Source organism: Cynoglossus semilaevis, chromosome 2, assembly GCF_000523025.1.
Source record: "Cynoglossus semilaevis isolate Cse_v1.0 chromosome 2, Cse_v1.0, whole genome shotgun sequence".
Classification (NCBI taxonomy): domain Eukaryota; kingdom Metazoa; phylum Chordata; class Actinopteri; order Pleuronectiformes; family Cynoglossidae; genus Cynoglossus; species Cynoglossus semilaevis.
In genome coordinates this window covers 12,215,744-12,236,678 of record NC_024308.1, presented here as the reverse complement: position 1 = coordinate 12,236,678, position 20,935 = coordinate 12,215,744, and the positions used below count along the sequence as shown (strand labels likewise).

At 39.9% G+C, this 20,935-nt stretch overlaps 1 protein-coding gene across 3 annotated transcripts in view; it reads right to left on the bottom strand.

Annotated features, from left to right (window-relative positions):
- Window positions 1-16,870: 16,870 nt before the first annotated feature.
- b3galt2 (UDP-Gal:betaGlcNAc beta 1,3-galactosyltransferase, polypeptide 2) overlaps window positions 16,871-20,935 on the bottom strand; it is a 27,861-nt gene continuing 23,796 nt past the window's right edge. For all 3 annotated transcript variants that reach the window (XM_025054086.1, XM_017039838.2, XM_008338423.3), the window contains exon 2: window positions 16,871-19,332. In XM_025054086.1, coding sequence (XP_024909854.1) covers window positions 17,666-18,985 — 1,320 coding nt within the window. In that variant the 5' untranslated portion in view covers window positions 18,986-19,332 and the 3' untranslated portion in view covers window positions 16,871-17,665. The remainder of the gene's footprint in view (window positions 19,333-20,935) is intronic.

Genomic DNA, 20,935 nt, shown 5'->3' with positions numbered 1-20,935 from the left:
CAAATTCCATTCCAAATGAACAATGGCCTTTTACTAACTAATACATTTGAGATTTTTTGTTAAAGTATTCTAGAACTTTGACCGTGAAAATAAATCATAAATATATAAAAGCCTGGCCTGTAGTGAACTTTAAGGGGTAAATATATTACCGTAATCTCTCAGGCTTTAGTTTCCTTACAAAATATTATCTCGAGTGATAAGATAAGACGTGGGGGAAATCCACAAATTAGGTGACAAATACCAGATGATTCCAGATTGAATCCATACTTTCACCCAACATCTGTTTGATAAATGTGCCAAAATAAGCAGTTTCCAGGATTAGAAAAATGTTTTTAAATGGACATATAGCATAACTAAAACTTCAGCTCTATGTTATTTTTTCTGCTGTGTCCTGGTCATGTGACCAACAATTTGTAAGCTATGACTGTTATGATATATTATGATATATATTGTGCTTTAGTGACTTTCTTGAATTGCTTGATATTGTCTTGATGTTATTTCTATATAGTATACTATATTGTATTTTTTTTTCTATTTAAAAAAGTAGATTAAAAAGTAAATTGAGGTAAAATGTGCATGATGGATTTGAGTCATGCAAATTAAATTTGATTCACTTGCTGCATGAGGAACTGCTGAAATAGAGCCTGAAATACAAGCTTGTGATTTTAAAGGTTCATTGAAAATTGAAATTTCGTGCTAAAAGGTTGATTTTTTCATTTTTGTTTGGACGTTGAAAACAGCAGGAAGTTGTAACCCTCATTTAAAGTCTAATTAGACTCTAATCACCAATGAATGGGGGCAATAAGAGTGACAGGTTTAACTGAAGTCACACTGATCCTTTGTGGATTTGTTGTTCAGCCCGACTTTTTTAAAATAGAAGTGAGTTTTTTTTCATCCTTTCTCGCTCTTTCATGCTGTTTCTCGACTCACTCTCCTTCATTTGCCAAGCTCTACCTCAGATTTCACACCGTTATTTATCTTCCACATGCTTTTTTTCCTGCTTACTTTGTCATTTCCTTCTCTGCTACTTCTTTCTCTCTGCCTCTCTGAGTTCTCTGCCTTTACTCATTTTTTTTCTTTTGTCATTTCATAAAAAGACACCTCTGAATCAGACAGAAATAAACTACATTTTCTCCCTTTTACTTATCCAAACTTTTAACTTTACTGTCTCTCCACAGCATAATGGCTGTAACTGTAGTTACTGTTGTATATCACAGGCAGCCAGCTGACCTTGTGAAGGGAGAGGTTGACCTGCATGGTAATGAGAATGAGTGTACAACAGTAGAGAGAGTCAGAGCAGCCTGGCAGAGACTCTCAGTTAATTCATTATGTTTTAAAATTGTGGATCGTGCGGGAGGACGGTGGTCATTACCCAGTCAGAGGGACGGCTCTAAAAAAAGTTTAAAAAACAAAATAGGAGAAAAGAAAAACTGAAAATTGATATGGAAGGGAAGGTCGTTGTGAATTGGGTGTGAAATAGTAGATGGAGACATTGGCTCCATGCCCAGATTTAATCTCTCTCAAAATCTCTGGGTCAAGTCACTTAATTTGAGAAAATAAACCGAGTGAAGCATCTAGTCAGTAGATAAGACAGCCATTAAATCACACAATTTGTGGTCTTGGTGCCCATGGTTCTGTCATCACATATTTATTACTGGCTGGAACAGATAATAGATGTTTTTAGAATGTATTGCTGAAAGGTTTCTGAGAAGAGTTAACATCAAGTGGCCTTCAGAGAAAATAAAATAAAATAAAGAAAAACAAAAACAAAACGTTTTTGTTTTTTTCCCAAGAAATAACTTTTTTCCTGCTTTGTTGTTGTTTGTTCACTTTTCCTCCACCATTTTAATGAAAGTCGGAGTCAGAGAGAGGTGAGAAGAAAAACAAAACATCCTCAGCTGCAGAGATGTGCTTTTGTTTCTCTAGGAAGAGGAGATTGATGCACCCTTCCCCCCAGAGGGTAATATCACCCCGACTCAGAAGCAACCAACCTTGAATCCCTGCTTCAGGTTTGAAAGTTGTTGCTGTGGTATCGGCAGCAGCAGCAGCAGCGGTGGTGGCAGCAGCTGCGGCTGCACTTCATAAAATGTTACAGTGGCTGGACGTGCAGTGAAGGATGTAGTGAATAAAGAGCCTTTGGAGGAAGAACGACTACCTGGCCAACCAATGAGCACGAGTCTGTTTACTGCGCATATTTCATTCCCAAACCAAGTGTTGTTTTGTCATTGCAAAAACCTGAACGTTTGGACTTAAACATGAAGAAGTGTTTTACACCCAGATCTGGTTCAGTTCTGAAGGTTCCTCCTGGTAACGCCATGACATTCTCAGATAATTCTTCCGAAGAAATAACATCTCTCTGTTTGCACAAATAACGGCGACAAGTCATCCTTTGAAATATAACACTGTAGATACGGATCATAATGTGATAGATTATGCTGCGCAGGAGGCTAAGTTATATTACAGCCTGTAGAACGGATTTCTGTCTTTAGCCACTGGAGGTTCTCTGTTGACTTTACAGACCAGAATGTAATTCATGCCTCGTCAAACTGGCTCAAAGGTTATACTGATGGCCTTATCCTGTTATCAATATATTTCAGTAAGGAGTCAGTGGATTGAAGGCTGCAGTGCTGGCAGTGGTCATCGGACCCAAGCCAAAGAACCAGCACCTGAGGGTCTTATTTATGCTACGAATATACCTGATAAAAACACTGTTGGACTTTTTATAAAGGGTTGGTTCTCAAAATATGGTTCACATGCTACTGGCTGTACCAATGTGCCCTCGAGTGTTCCAGTGGATAATCCCAGTCCTACTAAAACAGTTGTCATCTGTGTGCGTTGAATTAAAGTACTAGTTCTTGTGCTATTTTGTTGTACCGTGTGGTTGTTGTTGTTGATAAATTGGCTACAAATGAGGAATAAATATGTTTTACTACTTAAAGGGAGAAATATTCAATGTTTTCAGAGGTGGTACCGGATTATAAAGTTTGGGAATCATCGCAGTCGAGGATTAGAGATTGAGAAAGTGAGTGGAGTACTTAAAATGTACTTCTTTAGGCTAAAGTAGATATAACCTGACTGTGATGTCAGATAGTGCATCAAAGCCAGTGTTTGTATATTTTTCAATCATAACCAAGTTTTGACAACCAGAGCAACGCCACAACCAATCACAACATATATTGTATAAAAATACACATATTTTTATACAATATCTGCTATGGTGACAAAGACTGGGTTTACAGACTATAACAAGTAAGTAAACACAGGAAAGAGTCACTGCAAGCCAGCAACAAAGGTGTTTGAAAAGTTTTAAAACAAACAATAAAAATGCTGGTCAGACCGTAAAGTTGACAGAGAGGTTGGTAGGACGAATCCCTGTGGACATGCAGCTCATCTCTGTGTTTTTATAGACGTTTGGATCTACGGCTGGTCCTGGAGTTGTGATACTTCTCAGGCGGCATTTTATCAGAGCTGCACAGAGGGAGAGAACGGGTGAGGTGGTGTAAGACTTGATGGGAGTCGTGGCACTTTTACATTGGGAGCGCCATATCTCCGATGAGCCTCACCGCACTCTGGATTCCCTCTTTCATTTTTTGAAGGATGCACTGTGCATGTCCATTATCTCGGCCTGTATGAGCTTTTGATGAAGACTTGGAAGCAGCTGATAGTCGGCAGAGAAGAGATTCAAATTCAGAAGGAGAAACGAAATGTGAGATTTTCACACACTGAAAGGAGAAACGAAATGTGAGATTTTCACACGTACACTGAAATTTGCATTACAAATGATGCAACCTGATATCAGAAAACTGTACTGGATGAACTCCAGTGAGGCCGATCTGTGATGCTGTGATGAAAAAAATGGGACGGCATGTGGTGCGTGCAGATACAGGGCTAACGATGTTTGAATCAATTTCTCGTTTCACGAAGGAGCTGAAATATAAAGACATCGTTCTCTGTGAGCTACACAGAGCGAACTGACCGTGCCTTTCTGCCATTTTACGATTTCTCAAGAATACCGTGGTGAAAGAGGGAGCGTCTGCATCTGAGTTATTGTGTAAATGAGGCTCAGAGACTGGTCGGAGTGACCAGGAACAGGGAGAGAAGCCAAACTGATGTGTGAGGTTTTACTGGAACCTGAACAATAGGAGGTTACACCAGGGTGTTGAATTTGATGTGAACAGCCACAGGGAATGTGGCAGGCAGTGAGGGAGAGAATAAAGATGAGGCACTGATTCAGTGCAGGAATAACTAAGGCTTATGCTGTGACTGTGAGGCTGCTGTACTGTTACTGCAGCCATTGTCTGGAAAAGAATTAGTCAGAAACTCAAAACTCTGCTGCGGTAACTCTAACAACACTTCAGGTTAATTCAATATTTCCCACTTATTTGCTCACTTAAACCTACGCTGCAGCCGGAGAAGCTGGAGGATTTGCTCTAAACTTTGTTCAACTTTTATTTCATTCAGGAAGAGAAACTGGGCTGAAAAAAGATGTTTGAAAATTGATTAAGGAATAAAAGTTAAAGTCAAATCAACAAAACCTTTTCTGGTTGGATGTGTTTATCGATTCCAGGTTTGTTGTAGTGGAACAGACATAAAGTGTTACCGTAATTTTCTCAGCGAGATTAAATAAAAGAACGTGAACACAGAACACACTGGATACTTGAGGCTATTGCTTTAGAGCAAGAAGATGTTTTTTCTTTTTTTGTTCGTGATGAACAAGAGAACCACATCGTCTCTACCTTCACCCCCACCTCCCCTTCCCAAACAACAGAAACAAAGACACGGTGAAGTGTCTCCACAGATGGAACATGAAAAGTGAAAAACAACTGATTCTGTATTTTCTTCAATTATTCCAAAATATTATTTTATCCACTGTATAAAAAACAATGACCAAGGTAGTTAAACTACAAACTTGCCTTTATGCTCTGTTGAAATAATTCCATATTGGATTTAAGTTAACCTTTAGGACTAAACATTTGATTAATTTCTGGGTGAATGTGATAAATCCCTTCTAATAATTGCTGCATTTGGAAAGTGATTATTAAATGTCAGCGGTTAAGCCACGCTTTAATGAAAAGCCATGGCATTTTGCAAGTCATGACATGTGGATTAACACCAAAATCTCTAAGGTAAAGGTAAAGTTTGGAGTTTTATTGCTATCGTGTATGGAGAAGAAAGGAAACATAACAAATAAAAGAAAATCATTATTATTTGTGCACCGTAGAAACACAGCAAGTCCTGTAAGAGATAATGACCTCCATGTATTTATCCACAGAAAACATCCGAGAGGCATTTGTTCTCGTGGAGATGATGGTGTTTATATACATACTGTAGAGAGTTTTATATGCCATAAATAAAATCCTCACCAACAGAATGAAAACATCTTGAAAATTTAAAGAGAGAGCATTAGCTTCCCTCTGTAATTAGCTCTTATCTCGCCGCCCTGCAGAGATTGGAAACATGTTTGATTACATCAGCAGTTAGCTGATCCAACAGTATTTGTGAAGGGCTGTTGGTAAATTTTGGTTTCTTATCATGAAAGTTCAGACTTTCTTACTGTGTGGTTTCTGTCCTGGCCTCAAATGCACATCTGTGAACATTTGTTGATTTCATGAATGACTAAGAACTTATACACTCCGCGGCTGTGTGTGTGTGCATGTACACATTTTCAACTGCAGGGAATTATCGTCCATTCAGTGAAAGGAGATACTTCAGGCGTGCAACAACTGACAAGACAGGAACCTGCTACAAGGTGAGCGTGTGGTTATTTTGGTCTGACATTTTGACAGATGTGGAACAGCGAATCCTTATCTGGCGTAATGGTCTAGAAAGACAATTTTTAATGAAAATCTTCATTTACGTCCATAAAGTGAAGATTGTTGAAGTTACCAGCCCATACTTACATCGTCTAAGAGACCACGGCTTTACAAGAGTAGGCTGTCACATAAGGTAAATATTCAATAGAAAAAGTTCAGACATCACTGGAAGTCTGTATCAATGTAATTACTCCATAACTTAATAAATGTTTTTGCAATTATTATTAATTAGTTAAATTAGTTGTTGTACATTGATCTGTGCAATAAAAAAATCTTAGTTATAGGGCACATGCTTTTTAAGCTCCAGCGGGCCACAAAGAATGACTTGGTGGGCCACATTTTGCCCACAGGCTTTGAGTATTATTGAGACCATGGTTAATTATATAAACAAATAAATTAAATAATAGATTAAAATTGCCTTCAAATGACTTGTCATTCATTTATGTGTTTTACCAATTAGGAGCTTCTTTTCTGTCCTAGAGCTTTTCCCCTCAAACTTAAACCTGAACTCAGCTGACCTCTTGACATGTGTCTGTTGTTTTTTCCGTTTATGATAAATGACCTCTGACCTTCAGAGAACATGATACCATTCCTGCCAAGTATGATTAATTTGCCTTTTCTTTCCAAAACACAGTCTTTGGGAACATTTTTTTTTCCTTTGACGCAACAGTGAACTGGGTTAAGTGACAGTAACAGTCTGACGTGGTCCACTCTGAGTCCATGTGACTCAGTCCATCATGCTTTGTGGCAGTTTCTAATGTAATATCCCCTGAGGGCTGGAGGGTCGGACACATTCAGTGGTGGCTTTCTGCCCTTGGCCTTCACACACACACATTTCTCTCTGACATTTTACACATTCTTAACTTTACAGAAAACCAGGTCTGAATTATTTTCCATCGTTTTCTAATTAAATAACAGTATAGCATGTTTGGAACTGTGGTCTGAGGAGGTCAGAGTGACCTGGAGGAAACATCACACACAAGAATACAGGCAAACTTCAGACAAAAAGAACAGGGATTGAAGCAGTGATAGTGAAGCAGCACCCACAGCCCTGCGACCTTGTGACTGCACCACTGGTTCAAACTCCGTCATTATACACCTGAAGGCTACTGTAAGCTTACATTCTTGTGCAGGAAGGAATATTTGCTCCTTTCAAAACCAAGGACTGCATGCATTGAATATTTATTCGGAATGGTTTTCAAAAGAAGAATTACGCCTCCGGGAGCTATTGACTTTCTTTTCAGGGAGACGACTAATTGTTAGCAGGTCTATGGCGTCATAGCCTTGTGTGTAAAACATAAACACACAAGCAAAAAAACCTTGACTTTCCACATGTACTCAGGAACGCAATCAATTGCAAATTCCTGCAGCTCAAACCTTGATACGAAGCAGGGGAGTTAACGAATGCACGAAATACCGATAAAATAAGGCAATTATATTTTAATTGGTGGTAAAAGAAAAGAGGGGGATGAATAAAGACAACATGGGTGAGGGTCAGGAAATGCAGAGGTATTCCCGGAGGGCCAGATTTGTTCGGAAGAAAATTTGCATTAAAATATTTTCCTTTTTAATGAGAACAGGAATTACAGTTTAAAAATAAGTTCAGTGGATTTATGGAGCCATATCTGATGTCTTAACACTAGGGGGTGTGTGTGAGAAAAGTAGAAGAAAAAGTTTGGAAACTACTGGTGTTAACCACATCTTCATGCCTAAAATATAACATCATATTCATTTAATTCAATGTTCCACATTGGTGTTGTATTCTGTCTTCTAGGAAAACAGATTTCTGGGTGAAACGATGCTTCACCAGACTTCAGGGACAATCCTTTAAACCTGTTACCAAAGGGCCATTGAGTATGAGCAATATACTGGACGACTAACTGCAGACCTTATACTGGAGCAGTCCATCGGCATATTAGGTTTTACAGCCAGCCCCAATGTCACTGCTGGAGGTCATGATTATGTGATTCCAGTGAGTCTGGAGCAGAACACCACAACGACAATGTCTTCCATTTTTAACTTTTCTTTCTGAAAATACGAGCATTTTTATACATTTATGCACGTGTGGTCACTGACGCTACAGTTCAGTATTGGTGATTATAGCAGTGAAGAGTCTTAGGTTTTAGAGATAAAGTGATAACTGGGACCCATTTCTGCTGTAATTCCAAGGCTGCCTCTCAAGTTTAGGCCCCATGTGACATTATCTTGATTCCTGCATTTTGTTTTAATGAAACTCTGGACATAACAAGTTAGTGCACAGCATCAATCACTGCAATTAGGCAAGAGGGAGTCTGGGTTATGTAGTCATAGCATCCTTCATTCCTTCGGGAGCACGTGCAGAGTCTGCAAAGGGATTCTCTTAAAAATAAAGTGAAATTTAAATTGCTCTACATCTGGCTGCCCCACATCCAGTTCCTTTGCATATGCTGCCTTTCTTCTTCATTGTCTATACCCTTTTGCCCATGTTGGTGCTGATGAATCTGTCTGTCTGGATGCTGTCACCACAATTTTTCTCCCCACTTTTAGCTCAGCACTTCGCTCACATTTTTACCCCTTTTTTTTTTCTCCATCTGCTGCTTCCAAACCAGGACCGTTCATCAGGTACAACACAATGTGAGATTGTCAAACCTGTCTGCCATCTGCAAAGAGCCTTGTCACAATCTCTTCCCTCGGCCATATATCTGGAGCATCAGCAAATGGCTGCATCCTCGTCTGTGTGTTGATCGCATCCGCCCGGATCCACCAACAAGGTCTCGTGAAGGTCTTGTAAAGGAAAGAGAAGCCATTCAACTGTCACGAATGAGGCACTTTACACAGAATAATGTGCAGTACAGGTTAATGCACAAAAGTGGGATAGCATTGAAGTGCAATTCAGACGCAAGTTAGTTAAAAAGTACAACGTGTTTATGACAGATTTTTTGCCTAGATCAAAACATGCTATAAGATATAAAGATGCTATAATATGTTTTCATTAGTATATTGCTGAAACAGAAAGACAAGTGACAGCAGGTAGATGTATGTGTTTCATGCCAGGTTTTATTTGTGACTAATCTGCTCTGTGCTCGGTGTGTGTGGTCTGATGTGAGCCAGATGTATAGACCTAAAAGCTGAAGCTTTTAAAAACATGGTGGTTGTTGAGATGGTATTTCAAGATTAAGGTGCATCGGTGAAAAGAAAACATTTTCAAGCAGTTGTAAGTTTACTAGTGTTAACATTTTAAATCTAATTAATTTTACAATAAACAATTAAAATAATTAGAATAATTAGTTAAAAAGAATATTTTTAACTAATAAATATTTTACATTAAATAATCATTATATTTAATATATTAAAATTCATGTTCAATTATTTTCAAATAATACTGCATATTACTGAAAAAAAAAATTCAGTTCCACCAAATATGAATCCAACTGTTTCTGTTTTTTTTCCAGTAAGAATTACATTTAAAGTAATACATTTCTGAGAAGCATGAAATCAGTCGGAAGTGAAGTTCATCTGACTCTTATCAATTAAGACACTCACATGTTCACATGGTAATAAAGACACAGCAAACTTATTTTCCCCAGGTGTTGCAGTTTTCAGTATCAAATTAAAATGGGTACCATGCCATGTCATTCTAATTGAAATGGGTTTCCTGCCATGTAATTCTAATTAAAATGGGTACCATGCCAAAGTTCTCTAAAAGGCATCACCAGCCACTTGCCTGAAGCAGTAAGGATCATAATGAAGCGGGGGTTCTGTTTTCCACTTTGTTGGATGAGACCTCTGAGAGTCTGCGGGTAGAAAAAAAGACATTTTGTCAGGTTTATATTCTGGCAAAACACAACCCAATAACCTACATGATGCTCTCTGGGCCTGCTATTTGTTCTCGTTTGTCACTGCAGTGCAGAGATGAACACCAAACTGAAACATGAACCTGAACCAGAAGCACATGAGGGGAGAAGCCACTGATCTCTGCCACCTCTTAACAGAACCACTGTAGATGGACAACAAAAAAGGACATAATTACTATATGTACAACACAATGGTTTGTGTGGATGAATGCATTTTTTAAGAGGTTTTTTTTACGAACCCGGTAACATGCATGGTCTTTTCTCCTCTTCTGTCCCCATCTGTGGTGTGAATCCTTCATTCTTTAGGTGATTCTTCACCTGCATTTAGCAGCCAGAGATCTGCTGTCAATCACCGTGAGTGATACTGTGACATCTGCTGCCTCGGTTCGTCTCCGCTGATGAAGTTTCCTTGCAGTCTATTTTCAGCCACCTCTCTTATCTGTGTTCCACTTCTATTTTGAACAAATAGGCATAAAACCTGTCATCGCCTGTGCTCGGAAGGATCTATTATATTTGTGCCTTTTATATATTACGAGACTAATGCACTTTTTATTGTGGTGGCTCCGCAGATCCACTATATTAAATCTGTGGTAAAACAATTTTTGTGGCTTAAAGAGAAACCATGCAGTTTTCAACACTTTGCAGTGCTGTTGGAGGTCACTGAGTACTCTCAGTGAGGAAGGAAAGAGGTATTTGACACCACAGTTGGCCTATTGGCTAGAAAATGCTGCATAGTTCTTACAAAAAGAAAATTATGAGACTGGCTGTCACAATTGAAATCCTGAAATATTATTACAAATGATATGCAACATTACCCAGTCTCTCTCAAAACAGCACTCTGCCTGTTTACCTTAGTTTGTGTGAAAGAGAAAATGTTGTCAATTAGTTCAGTGGTGCTGATGGACAGCTCCTCGTAGGAGCACATACTGTAGCTTATTTACTGATTCTAAAAACTAGGAGCACAGAAATACCCTAATACAACTTATATTATAACTGTGTGTGTTGTCATTATGAAAAGCCACATGTTCCCTAATGAAGGAGCACTAGGTTGTGAAAGTGAGGCTGAAAACACTCGTGTCTTTTCTCAGTTGAGTAGATGAGGCGTTTACACCTCACCATGTCACTTTGTGATTTTGTTATTTAACCAACAGCATGTGAGTTAATTTGTTTATTGGAACAAGTGATAGTTTGTTTACTCCAAAGCAGAGACAGTGGCTTTACTGGAAATGTGCTATTGGTATAAAAGCTCTGCTCACTTTTCGTTGAGCTAGTTGTCTTAAATATGCTGAATTTTTAACATATATGTTTATGTGTGAGGACCACAGCAATTTGAATTTCTTTGCAACACAGAAACATTTGTTTACATTTTGTCTTCATACTAGAATTGGTTTGTAAAAAAAATGGCATGGGATCAACCTTACAAATACTGCTAAAAATGTAGCCAATCTAAAAAAAACTGCAGTTCTGTCACATTACCTTTCTATTCTTAAACTCAAACGTGGAGACGAATCAAAATCCTTTTCATTGCCCCTTCTGGACATGGCAGCCTCTTTAATTACCCGCTACATAACAATGGTCTGCTGCCCTTATTTGTATGGACAGGCAGCCATAGCAACAGGACCACGTGCCTGTCTTCAGAGCCCCTCAAAGTGCTAACACGGTTGGATTTGTTTATCTGCGTGCCTGGCAGGTTGGATGTCCAGCGTTTCCCATGCTTTGTGGAGTGTCACTGTCAAATTACATTTATAAATAGATTTTGGCTCAATGTTGGCACCAGACCATCACTGAATCTTTGAGTCCTGGCTGGAACCTGCCATCTGTCTGAGAGGGTCCTGTCTGTGCTGATGAGACACAGATGATGTTTCCTCCATCATGTGGAAATGAGTTGGGGGAATAATGTAGATGAGGATACAGCACACGGGTCGATTATAGATTACAGAGTACGGAATTTGGTGGTACTTTCCTATTAATTCCATAAAATATTCTATAGAACTGTTTAATCAACAAGGGATGATCAGGTCAATTAGTGACATGAAAGGTGAGAAAAAAACAGAAGGATTTGTGTAATAAAAGCAACATGAAATAAAGTACTATAATACTCAAACTTGAAAGTTAATACCATGGACATGTACTGTTCCCAGACTATTTATGTATTAAAGGTCAAAGAACAGTTTTTCTCCAGACGTTTCTCTTAGATTTTCTCCGAGCGATGCTAAACTTGAAGTTTTCGTTACACTGCAATACTGTTAAAATAGTATAGTAGTTAAAATAGTTAAAATAGTATTTGTCTTGTCTGATGGTGAACTCATTAGTTTCATGCAAACTAATCTATTGGGTTAAATGTGTCTAATCTACTTCACCCCAACGCTTAGAATTGATTAATATCATTTGAGTAGAGAAGCAGTATATTTGACTGAATACTGCAAAAGACGACGACAAATATAGGTCTGAGCAGACTTAGGATGTGATCTCCAACATGATGGACATCTGATCAACAACTGTTGGTCTGAGAGTGGGCAACATCAAGAGTGGGTACTTTAATTAGTGGTTTAATTACAGGACCATGACCTTTGTGCAGGGACAAATTAATCATAGACTTAAGGAGTTGCTTAATACCAACATAACACTAGTCAATAGCTTCATTGGTCCAATGGCTAAAAGGCAAAAATGTTGGTTTAGATAGTTTGGTTGTTGGAAGAAAACCAGAATAAATCATACGCTCTTCTTTAAAACAATATCACAAGCTGTGATAAACTATATCACAGTATAAGTTCTGCCTGTCTCTGAGGGGGTTAAGAATAAAAAGTTCCTTTAGCCCTCTTTTTGGAACGTTTGCTCATATTCCTGCGCCAACTTTACTTTTCCTTGAAAACTAAAGAACAGCACTTTCTAAGATTTTGAAGAGAAAAGTCTTTGGTGTCAGCTGAGAAAGGCAACAAACGCCCATCAGACTAGTCAGCGCTCTCTGCTGTGATGATATGGCTGTGAGAATGAAAGCTGTGTTTGATCACTCTGACCTCTATGGAAGCACTTCTAAGTCTGAAACAGAGGTCTAGATATGTGGCAGATCATGCTGTGGATCTTTGGAGGCATGCTCTGAAATACCAGTGAATCAGTGCAGCTCTGCAGGGTTCGCCTGTGAAGACGTGAACGACTGAAAGATGAGGTTTTTCTTTACATGAGAACATGTGGATCCAGGATATTTAGTTAATCCCCAACCGAGACTACCAACCTCCCAGATTATTCTTCCTTTCCTTACATCAATTTCTCCCTGGGTTTATTTCAGAAGTGTCTAATTTCATTTACATTTGGCTCACGTGAAAATAAAAGAGTAATTGTGCAAATCACAATTACTCATAAATCATAAAAAAACTCATCAAAACCTGATGTGTTTTTTTATGTTAAAGAATATTTTATTGCATATTTTATTGAAAATAAAATAAGTTTCTTCTTCTTCTTCTGATAATTTAGATCATTGTAAATCTAAAAATTTACCGGTCAGCCTGGACCACCTCCTGTGCATGCTGCTGTAGGCCTAGCCTGATGGATGAACGCCCATGGTGCGCTGATTCTGTGTACATAAATACATTGACTTTGCAGCTGTAATTATCGGGTTGCACAACTAAATAAACATCGGAGACTATTATAAACATTTACATTTAAGTTATTGTATTAAATTTGAGGAAGATAGAATTGCAAATATATATCAATATATAACAGTTGCTGTTAAATATCAATTATTAAACATCAAACTCTCTGTTTTTATTACATTAATAAAAATTATCCTCGTCCTAGAATTGACCTTAACAGACTTTAACGTAGCGCAATAATTAAAAATGATAACATTATGCATTTCAAATAATGTTTTCCCTGCAGTAGAAACAAGGTAATAGATGTTCAGCATTGACATTCATCATTTTCTTTGTCAAACACAGTTATTTTTATCTCAAACTCCCATTAGGATTCATCAGTCGTTCCCACGGAAGGATATGACTCTGGTCCCATGCCTGGCTTTTATGGAAAGGTCAGGAGATTTGTCTCCTCCTCAAGTGTATTTTCTCTTCCCTGGTTTGTGAGGAGCAGCGATGTTATAGCTGGGCCGCAGCCTCCACTCCATCACGGCAGACATCTCAATCAGTTTCCACTGTTAGCCTCTTATTCCACGTTTACTGCAGCACAGGTTTTCAATACTGATCAGTCACTGCTCCTTACTCCTTCATTCATCACCGCCTCCTTCCTGCTATTTTCTTCTTTCCTCCACATCCCTTCTCACTCAGGCGCACAGCCACCTGACTCCATTTCTTTGTTTCCTGTGCAGCTCATGCTGCTCACCTCTTCCTCCTCGTTTCCCCAGAACCAGACCAGTCTATTTATCTCTGCCTCACTTTTACCCCCACCGTGCCCAGCTCTTTCCCACTCCCCCTTTTTTTCCCTGCACGCCCACTTTCTTTTTCATTATTTGCTTTAGGGCTGAATGCGTCCGGATGCTGGCAATCTGCTGCTCTGATTGCATAGGACATGCATGAATGATACCCAACCTTGTTTCCAATATCCTTTCGCTTTGAGTCATGACTTTAATCATTACTAATGGAGGGTGATAAATACAGTCCAGGAAACCAGCTGAGTATTTTGTGAATTCACCATGCAAGACCGGCCCCTAAAGTGTATTTCCTCATTTTTATCAGTAGTGACTGTAATGTGGCATGCAAAGTTGGCCAGTGTATACTTAGAGGTTGAGTAATTTTTTTTGTTTCATGAATTAGTGTAACATTCAAGCGGTGGCCGTAGAATTTGCCATGACCCTATTGCAGTGTTTCAGAACCTTTTTTGAGCCACAGCACATACTTTACTTCAGAAGAATCCCAGAGTGCACCAACTGACAAAAATGTTTCAAAAAATGCATTAACAAAATAAAATGACTTGCTGCTTTTGACTTACCCAGAGTTAACTTACTCAGTATTAAACCCTGGTCAGTTTAGTAGAACACAACACTGATATACTCACAGTAATTGAAGAAGGATCTTCTTTAAAATCTCTGGATCTCTGGATCTTACTAGCCATCCGTTGCCACCTAGTGGAAGATTATTTCAAACTCTGCCTGTCACTGTCATATTGTCAAACAAAGACACAATATTTGAAGTGAATAAATAACAGCCTATTCAGATAAACAATTAGAATCAGTTCATTTTCCACAACAAGCCACACCCTGGTGTGCCACAATACAGAGATTAGAAATCACCGTTCTACTTTAACCGTTACTGGGACACAGTGACTGAAAACCAACTGTGTGTTGTATCTTTTCTCTACACAAAAAAGTGAGTGCATTTGTCCCCATCAGGTGCATGTTGTGACTCTATACTCACTGCTGCTCCTGAGACTTCACTTATGCATCTGTGAGAAATGGACTAGTTCTGGACTGTCACACCTATCTCCAAGAAACAATAGTGTATGTACAAAATACCACAGGGATGTCTGCCGGTGATGTTTCTGACACTTAAATAAAAAGATTCTTTCCACACTTTACCTGGGAGAGGCTGAAGATGGTGTCACTGACAAAGACAGTAGAGATAAACACAACTATGGCTCTTACCTGTTTTTTCCACAGGTGCCGCTGAAAGACAAAACACACACACACAGGCATGAATATGAAAATGTATGCACGTGCCAACGGTATGATGCGGTAACCTGCATTCGAACACCTAATAACTGCAGCCGTAACAGCTAATCAGCTGTAGCTACAGTGACATTGACACGAGTGTGTACAAAGTCATAAATAAAGCTGTTGTCTTTTGGCCCGTGGCTCAAGCGAAAGAAAGCATTCTCGTTGGCATGATGCTAATCTGAGATGATGATCTGGATATTCTCACCCTCTGCTGTCTTCTACATATCGGCTCATCCCTTACTCAGACTCCTCTGCATGGCTTAAAATATACTAGTGTGGCGCTTTCAGCACCTAAACAGAGTCACTCAGGCGGATAAATGACTGAAATGAAACTGACAGAGGTAAAGTGGAGAGAGACAGGCATGCTGGAGCTCCTGCTCTGCATTACTTTAATTAAATTACTATAATCTGATAAAGGCTATTTTGAGTCATCACCCAATTATATGCCCTTTCATTGACGCCACCCCCACCCCCACCCCAGGCACCAGAGTTTGTAATTAACACGCCTCCCTGCACACATCCTAAGACACAGGTACATATGTACATAAACACACACTGTTGAACACCATGGAATGCAGATCTATGCAGTGAGTAGTAAATTCATATATTTTATATTTTATCACAATACTTTATAATCTCCTGTGAAAGTTACATCTACAGTGTTTGAATTATCTCTTATAATTTTGCACTCAGTCTGAGGGCAGTTGTCCCACATACGAAAGAGGGAGCTGTAGGAACAAGTTTGAGAACTGCTATAAATGTTTAATGGCATCAATAGAAAGGAGGTATTTTATGCTGTCGACTAATGCAGTGGAAAACACAGCCGTACGCTCAATGCTCTTTTATCCTTGTCATTATTTTCCCACAAACCAAACCTTAAATGACACTTGAGGGTAATTAAAATAAATAATATGAAAATGTTTGGATTGTTACCAAACACATTTGGCTTTTGCTATTTGTTAATGTGTTGTACCCAACGTTATCTATTTTTTTTAATTAACGAGTGCAGTATAATTAAAAACTAAATTTTATGTAAATGAAAAAAGCATTGCTGCTTGCAGAGGTTAATTAATTAGGCAGGAGCGGAGGAGGATGTGCGGTTGACCAGCACGTCATCAGTGTCCAGTAATTGAAAAATTGCTGCAGCCACTTTCACAGACTCTATTATCAGCACCAAGACAGAGCGAAATAAAAAAAAAAACTAAAAAAAAAGAAAAAAAAAGGTAAAAGGCTGTCTGTTCTGACGTCTGCCTCACTTTAACTCTTTTGTTTGTTGCTTTCACTTAAGGACGGTAACTATTTACCAGGAAACAACAAAATTGGCCACAGTGATTTGAAATTAAATGCAAATAGATTAGAAATATTGAGACATAATTGAGTTTGATTAGGGGACCAATTTGTATACCAAAAAATAACTTCCTTTTACCTAACAACAGCAGCATTTTCTTAGGCATTAAGACTGTTTTCTTCTAAAAATTCCAACACATATTTGAAATTAAGACTTTTTTGCTTAAACATGACAATATTACATATGGGAACACTTTGCAGTACATGTGGTATTAGTATGCAAATTTGAAATATTAGATTTATTTAAAACTATTTTCAGTAAACATAGTGTTTTAAATAAATACCATGTGCTTCTGATGGTCTTCATTTGACCTGCTAAATAATTACAGGTACAGTATACACAGAAGAAACACAGAGAACACTGGCAGCGAAATGACTTCAATACATTTAATAATTATTTGATTCATTGCACATTTGCTCAAGTGCAGTCATACTCAAAGTAAAGCTTTAAAAAATACAATCTCGGTCTCCTGACGCCACTCTGGTGCGCTTTCGTGTGGATATCCCTTTGAAATAAAATACAGTTTGTATGAGAGGTGGTTTGTCGTTGATTAATATCTAACATAAACACAGAGAAACAGGGCAGCATAACTGGTCAATGTCAAGGATACTTTCATTCATATTTAGGTAGCGTCTGACATAATACACATATATTTCCCTTTGTCTGTGTAAACATAGGTTGTGTCTTGAGTTTTTTCTTGTAGAGTGACATATTTATTACCTCCGGGACGAGGAGAGTCTCTTTAACTGAGGTTTTGCCACCTTTCTGTTGGCACCTGAAGTATAACAACCTATGATATATTTTTCCTTCCGAGACATCTCACCAGTTTTACAATAATTAACTTTTCAAATTAAAAAAATAGTTTGGATCATCAACTGTACACAATACCAAAAAAACAATGTGCTTTTTCCCCACATGGTCTAATAGTGCCAAGATAAACAAAGCTGCAGCTACAGTGCTTCCAACCCACCCCCCTTTCTTTTGTCGCAGTTGTTGGTCACAGGAAATATCAGGGAGGTCGCTCTCCGTGAAACTTTCGGTGTCTGTACCTGCCGTTTTTTTCCTTGGCCGTGTTGATGCAGGCGTTGTGCTTGTTGCTCTGCAAGTGGTTCCAGTACTTGATAAGTTCATTGGGGTGAAACTGATGCGACGTGATCAGGTGGCTGTACTTACAACTGGAGTATGACACCCGCCAGTGGTTGAAGAGGAACTCATTGGGCGGGGGTGTCGGGTCAATTCGCAGCTTGGCCAAGCAGATCCCCACGTAAACATCCTCCAAATGCAGCCTGCGTATGCTGAGAGAGGCCTGGTAGATCAGCTCGGCCATGTCCCCTGAAAACACGTACCCGGTGCCGGAGCAGAATATTGGGTAGCGCTCGCTTGGGTACAGCTCTGGTGGCATGTACCACTTACTGTCTTTGTTTCTGTTTGGTGCATAACCCCTCATCAGGTAGCCAGTGAAATACTTCTGCTTTGGAGGCAGCTCGGGCTTCAGCAGCTTTTGGATGAGATACTCTGTGTTGACAAACATATCGCTGTCAGTCTTCATCACATAGGAGGCATGTGGGCAGAACATGGCCACCCAGTTCATGCCCATAAGAGTTTTGATGGTTAGGTTGTAGTAAGTGTCCTGGTAGTCCTGTTGTATGATGTCATGAAAAGCATGACTTTCTTCCTCTATGCTGCTCTGAAGAAGGCTGTCTGAGCTCTGTCTTTTACCCAGCAGGAAAAGGCGAACGAATCCTAATCCTGCTGCCACGCTCTCATTTCCCCATGTCTGGCGGATGGCATTCCGAGCATCTGCCTGTCCTGGCTCTGCAGCAATGAGGAGTATGAGAAAAGGTGTGCTATCCCGACATTTGAAGGGTTCATTTAGAATGTAGCGGTAAGGCTGAGCACTGAGCCTTCCACCCACACCCATCTCCTTTTGTAAACTGCTATTAGTACTCATGGAGTCCCCGAGCCCCATTACACCCATTCTGGCTCCTACTCCACCTCCTACAGCGTCTCCTGCAACACCGTCGGCCTGCTGAGAGCTGAGGTTGAGAAGAGGCTTTGGTGCTGCATACCCTGCCTCCTTCCACAGGCTCCTGAGAGAACTGTTTTGGTTTGCCTCTCCCTTGGGGCTTCGGAAACCCCTAATAGTGTAGGTCAGTGGGTTTTCTCGGGGTCCGCTGCGTCCCGGAAGCCAGTCCTGGTGGCTGAAAAATAAGATGAAGGTAAACAGAAGAGCCAGTGAGATGAGGCCTGCAACGTGTGTCCGAAAGAGGGAACGCTTAACGGTCCAGGTCATCTTGATGGGACAGCAGTGCCTCCGTCTCCACTGCATGGTGCAGATTGAGATCGCACGAAGCAGCTGCTGCTGCTCAAGAATGGGCGGCGGCAGTCAAATACAGTCACTTCAAACATGTGGTTGCCAACAGACAGTGATGTTATTAGAGCCGGCAGACGGGTTGGAGCCTCCTGGTGTAGGAAGGAACGATGAGTGAGTCCACCGGTGGAGCTTGGAGCAGATTTATAAGGGCTCCCAGTGGAGCCAGAAAGGCAATGAATCCTTGGCCATGGAGGCTTCTCCCTGACTCTTTGGCACTGTAGGAAAACACAGGGTCATGCTCTATGTCTTGTCTCCTTCAGGATACGATGAGGGTCACTTCCTCTGTGTTTGCTCTCTCTAATCTGTGAAGAAGAAAAAAATAAAGTGAAAATACTATTGGCAGTTGTCCGGGAACACCTTCACTGATTCACTGGCTCAGAGCCATATGTCAACTGTCTGTGTGGCAGAGACTTTTTTTTCTTTACGGAAAGCACTGAATTAATTTTAATCAGAATATAGAGTAGATTTACACATTTAGACTAAATTTTGGCAATTTACAGATGCAAGAGACGCATGCAGCCCCTCCCCCCTTTTGGAAATTACTGCACGGAACCTGCTAGGGCAAATAAAATGTGAACATTTGGTAAATACTGTTGCAGGTGTCAAAAGCAGAGGGGGATACAGCTACTGCAGAACAATTCTGTGTACACAGTGCATGTGGATGGATGACAAAAGCAAAGCCAGATGTGTGTCTGGTTAATGGGACACAGTGAACAACACAGTTTCTAAGAACAATCCAGCCCTCGAGTAAACAAAACACACTGTGAGCCAAGTCTCATATTGTAATGTACAGAATACAAAATAAATTGTGCAGTTAAGATCTTTATAGACTTATCCTTCAGTGAGAACCATCTAAAGAATAGAGAGAACAGACAGTGTGTCCTGTGTGGCAATGGCATATTAGGTTTCTGCCTATTTCACGCCGTTATTTAGCCTGATGCCTCAGGACGATTTATAAATTGCAGGTTTGTTCAGTGTGGTGCAGGAGAACACTACACTGAGCTGCAAAGGTGAGCGACAGTCATCAGCCCCCTGCCGTGCACTGACTGCAAGGGAGGAGATGAATCTGCCAAAATAAGGTTTTTAGGGTCCAGCAGGCAGCGATTCTGAAGCCCATGCCGTTCTCTGATGATAAGGGCGTCAGTCTGCTCTATGGTCCTCGCAAATGTGACTTATCTTTGCTGCCTACTGTCTCGCTCTGGCCACCCAGGCGGCTGCATCTTCAAACACAAACAAAGGAATAAATAAAAGTCGTGGATGGAACATGGTGCACATCCCAGGGTGCAGATGCAAACACGCACGCACAGGGGAGACGCCACAGACGTGCACGATTGCTTCTGTTGCCCAGAGGGAGTTGTGCACCAAGGAAAAGAAAAGCCAATCACAAATGCACCATTTGATTCTTTGACTTAACAAGGCAAATCATCAGCTTGTACAAAGCACAAAAATGCCTGTGCAAGGGACAGGATCATATGCAAGCCCAAACTGCACACGCTGTCATTTGAAGGTGATCTTTAACGATTGCAGTAAAACTAGCTGTAATGCAGGACACAAAAATACAGTAGGCAAAAATTAAACTAATGCACATAAACACAAGAGCATTCACACAACATTCACATCCCCAAAGCTTAGCATACTGACGCACACACACATGCACACACACACGCAAGTGTGACAAACAGAATATGGCAGCATGAACTTGCAGGTTGTGACATACTCTGGTGAATATTAATGAAGCAGCAGTGCAAAATCTTCCATCCTTGGTAAGTGTATTAATTTATGGTCTGCCTCAATTTTATTTTGTGCAATTATTTGCTTCCTCTTTTTAATATGGTGACATTATTGAACAACACGGCGAGTCGTTGAGCAAATGTGTCGCCTCTGTGTGTGGCAGATTTTTGTAAA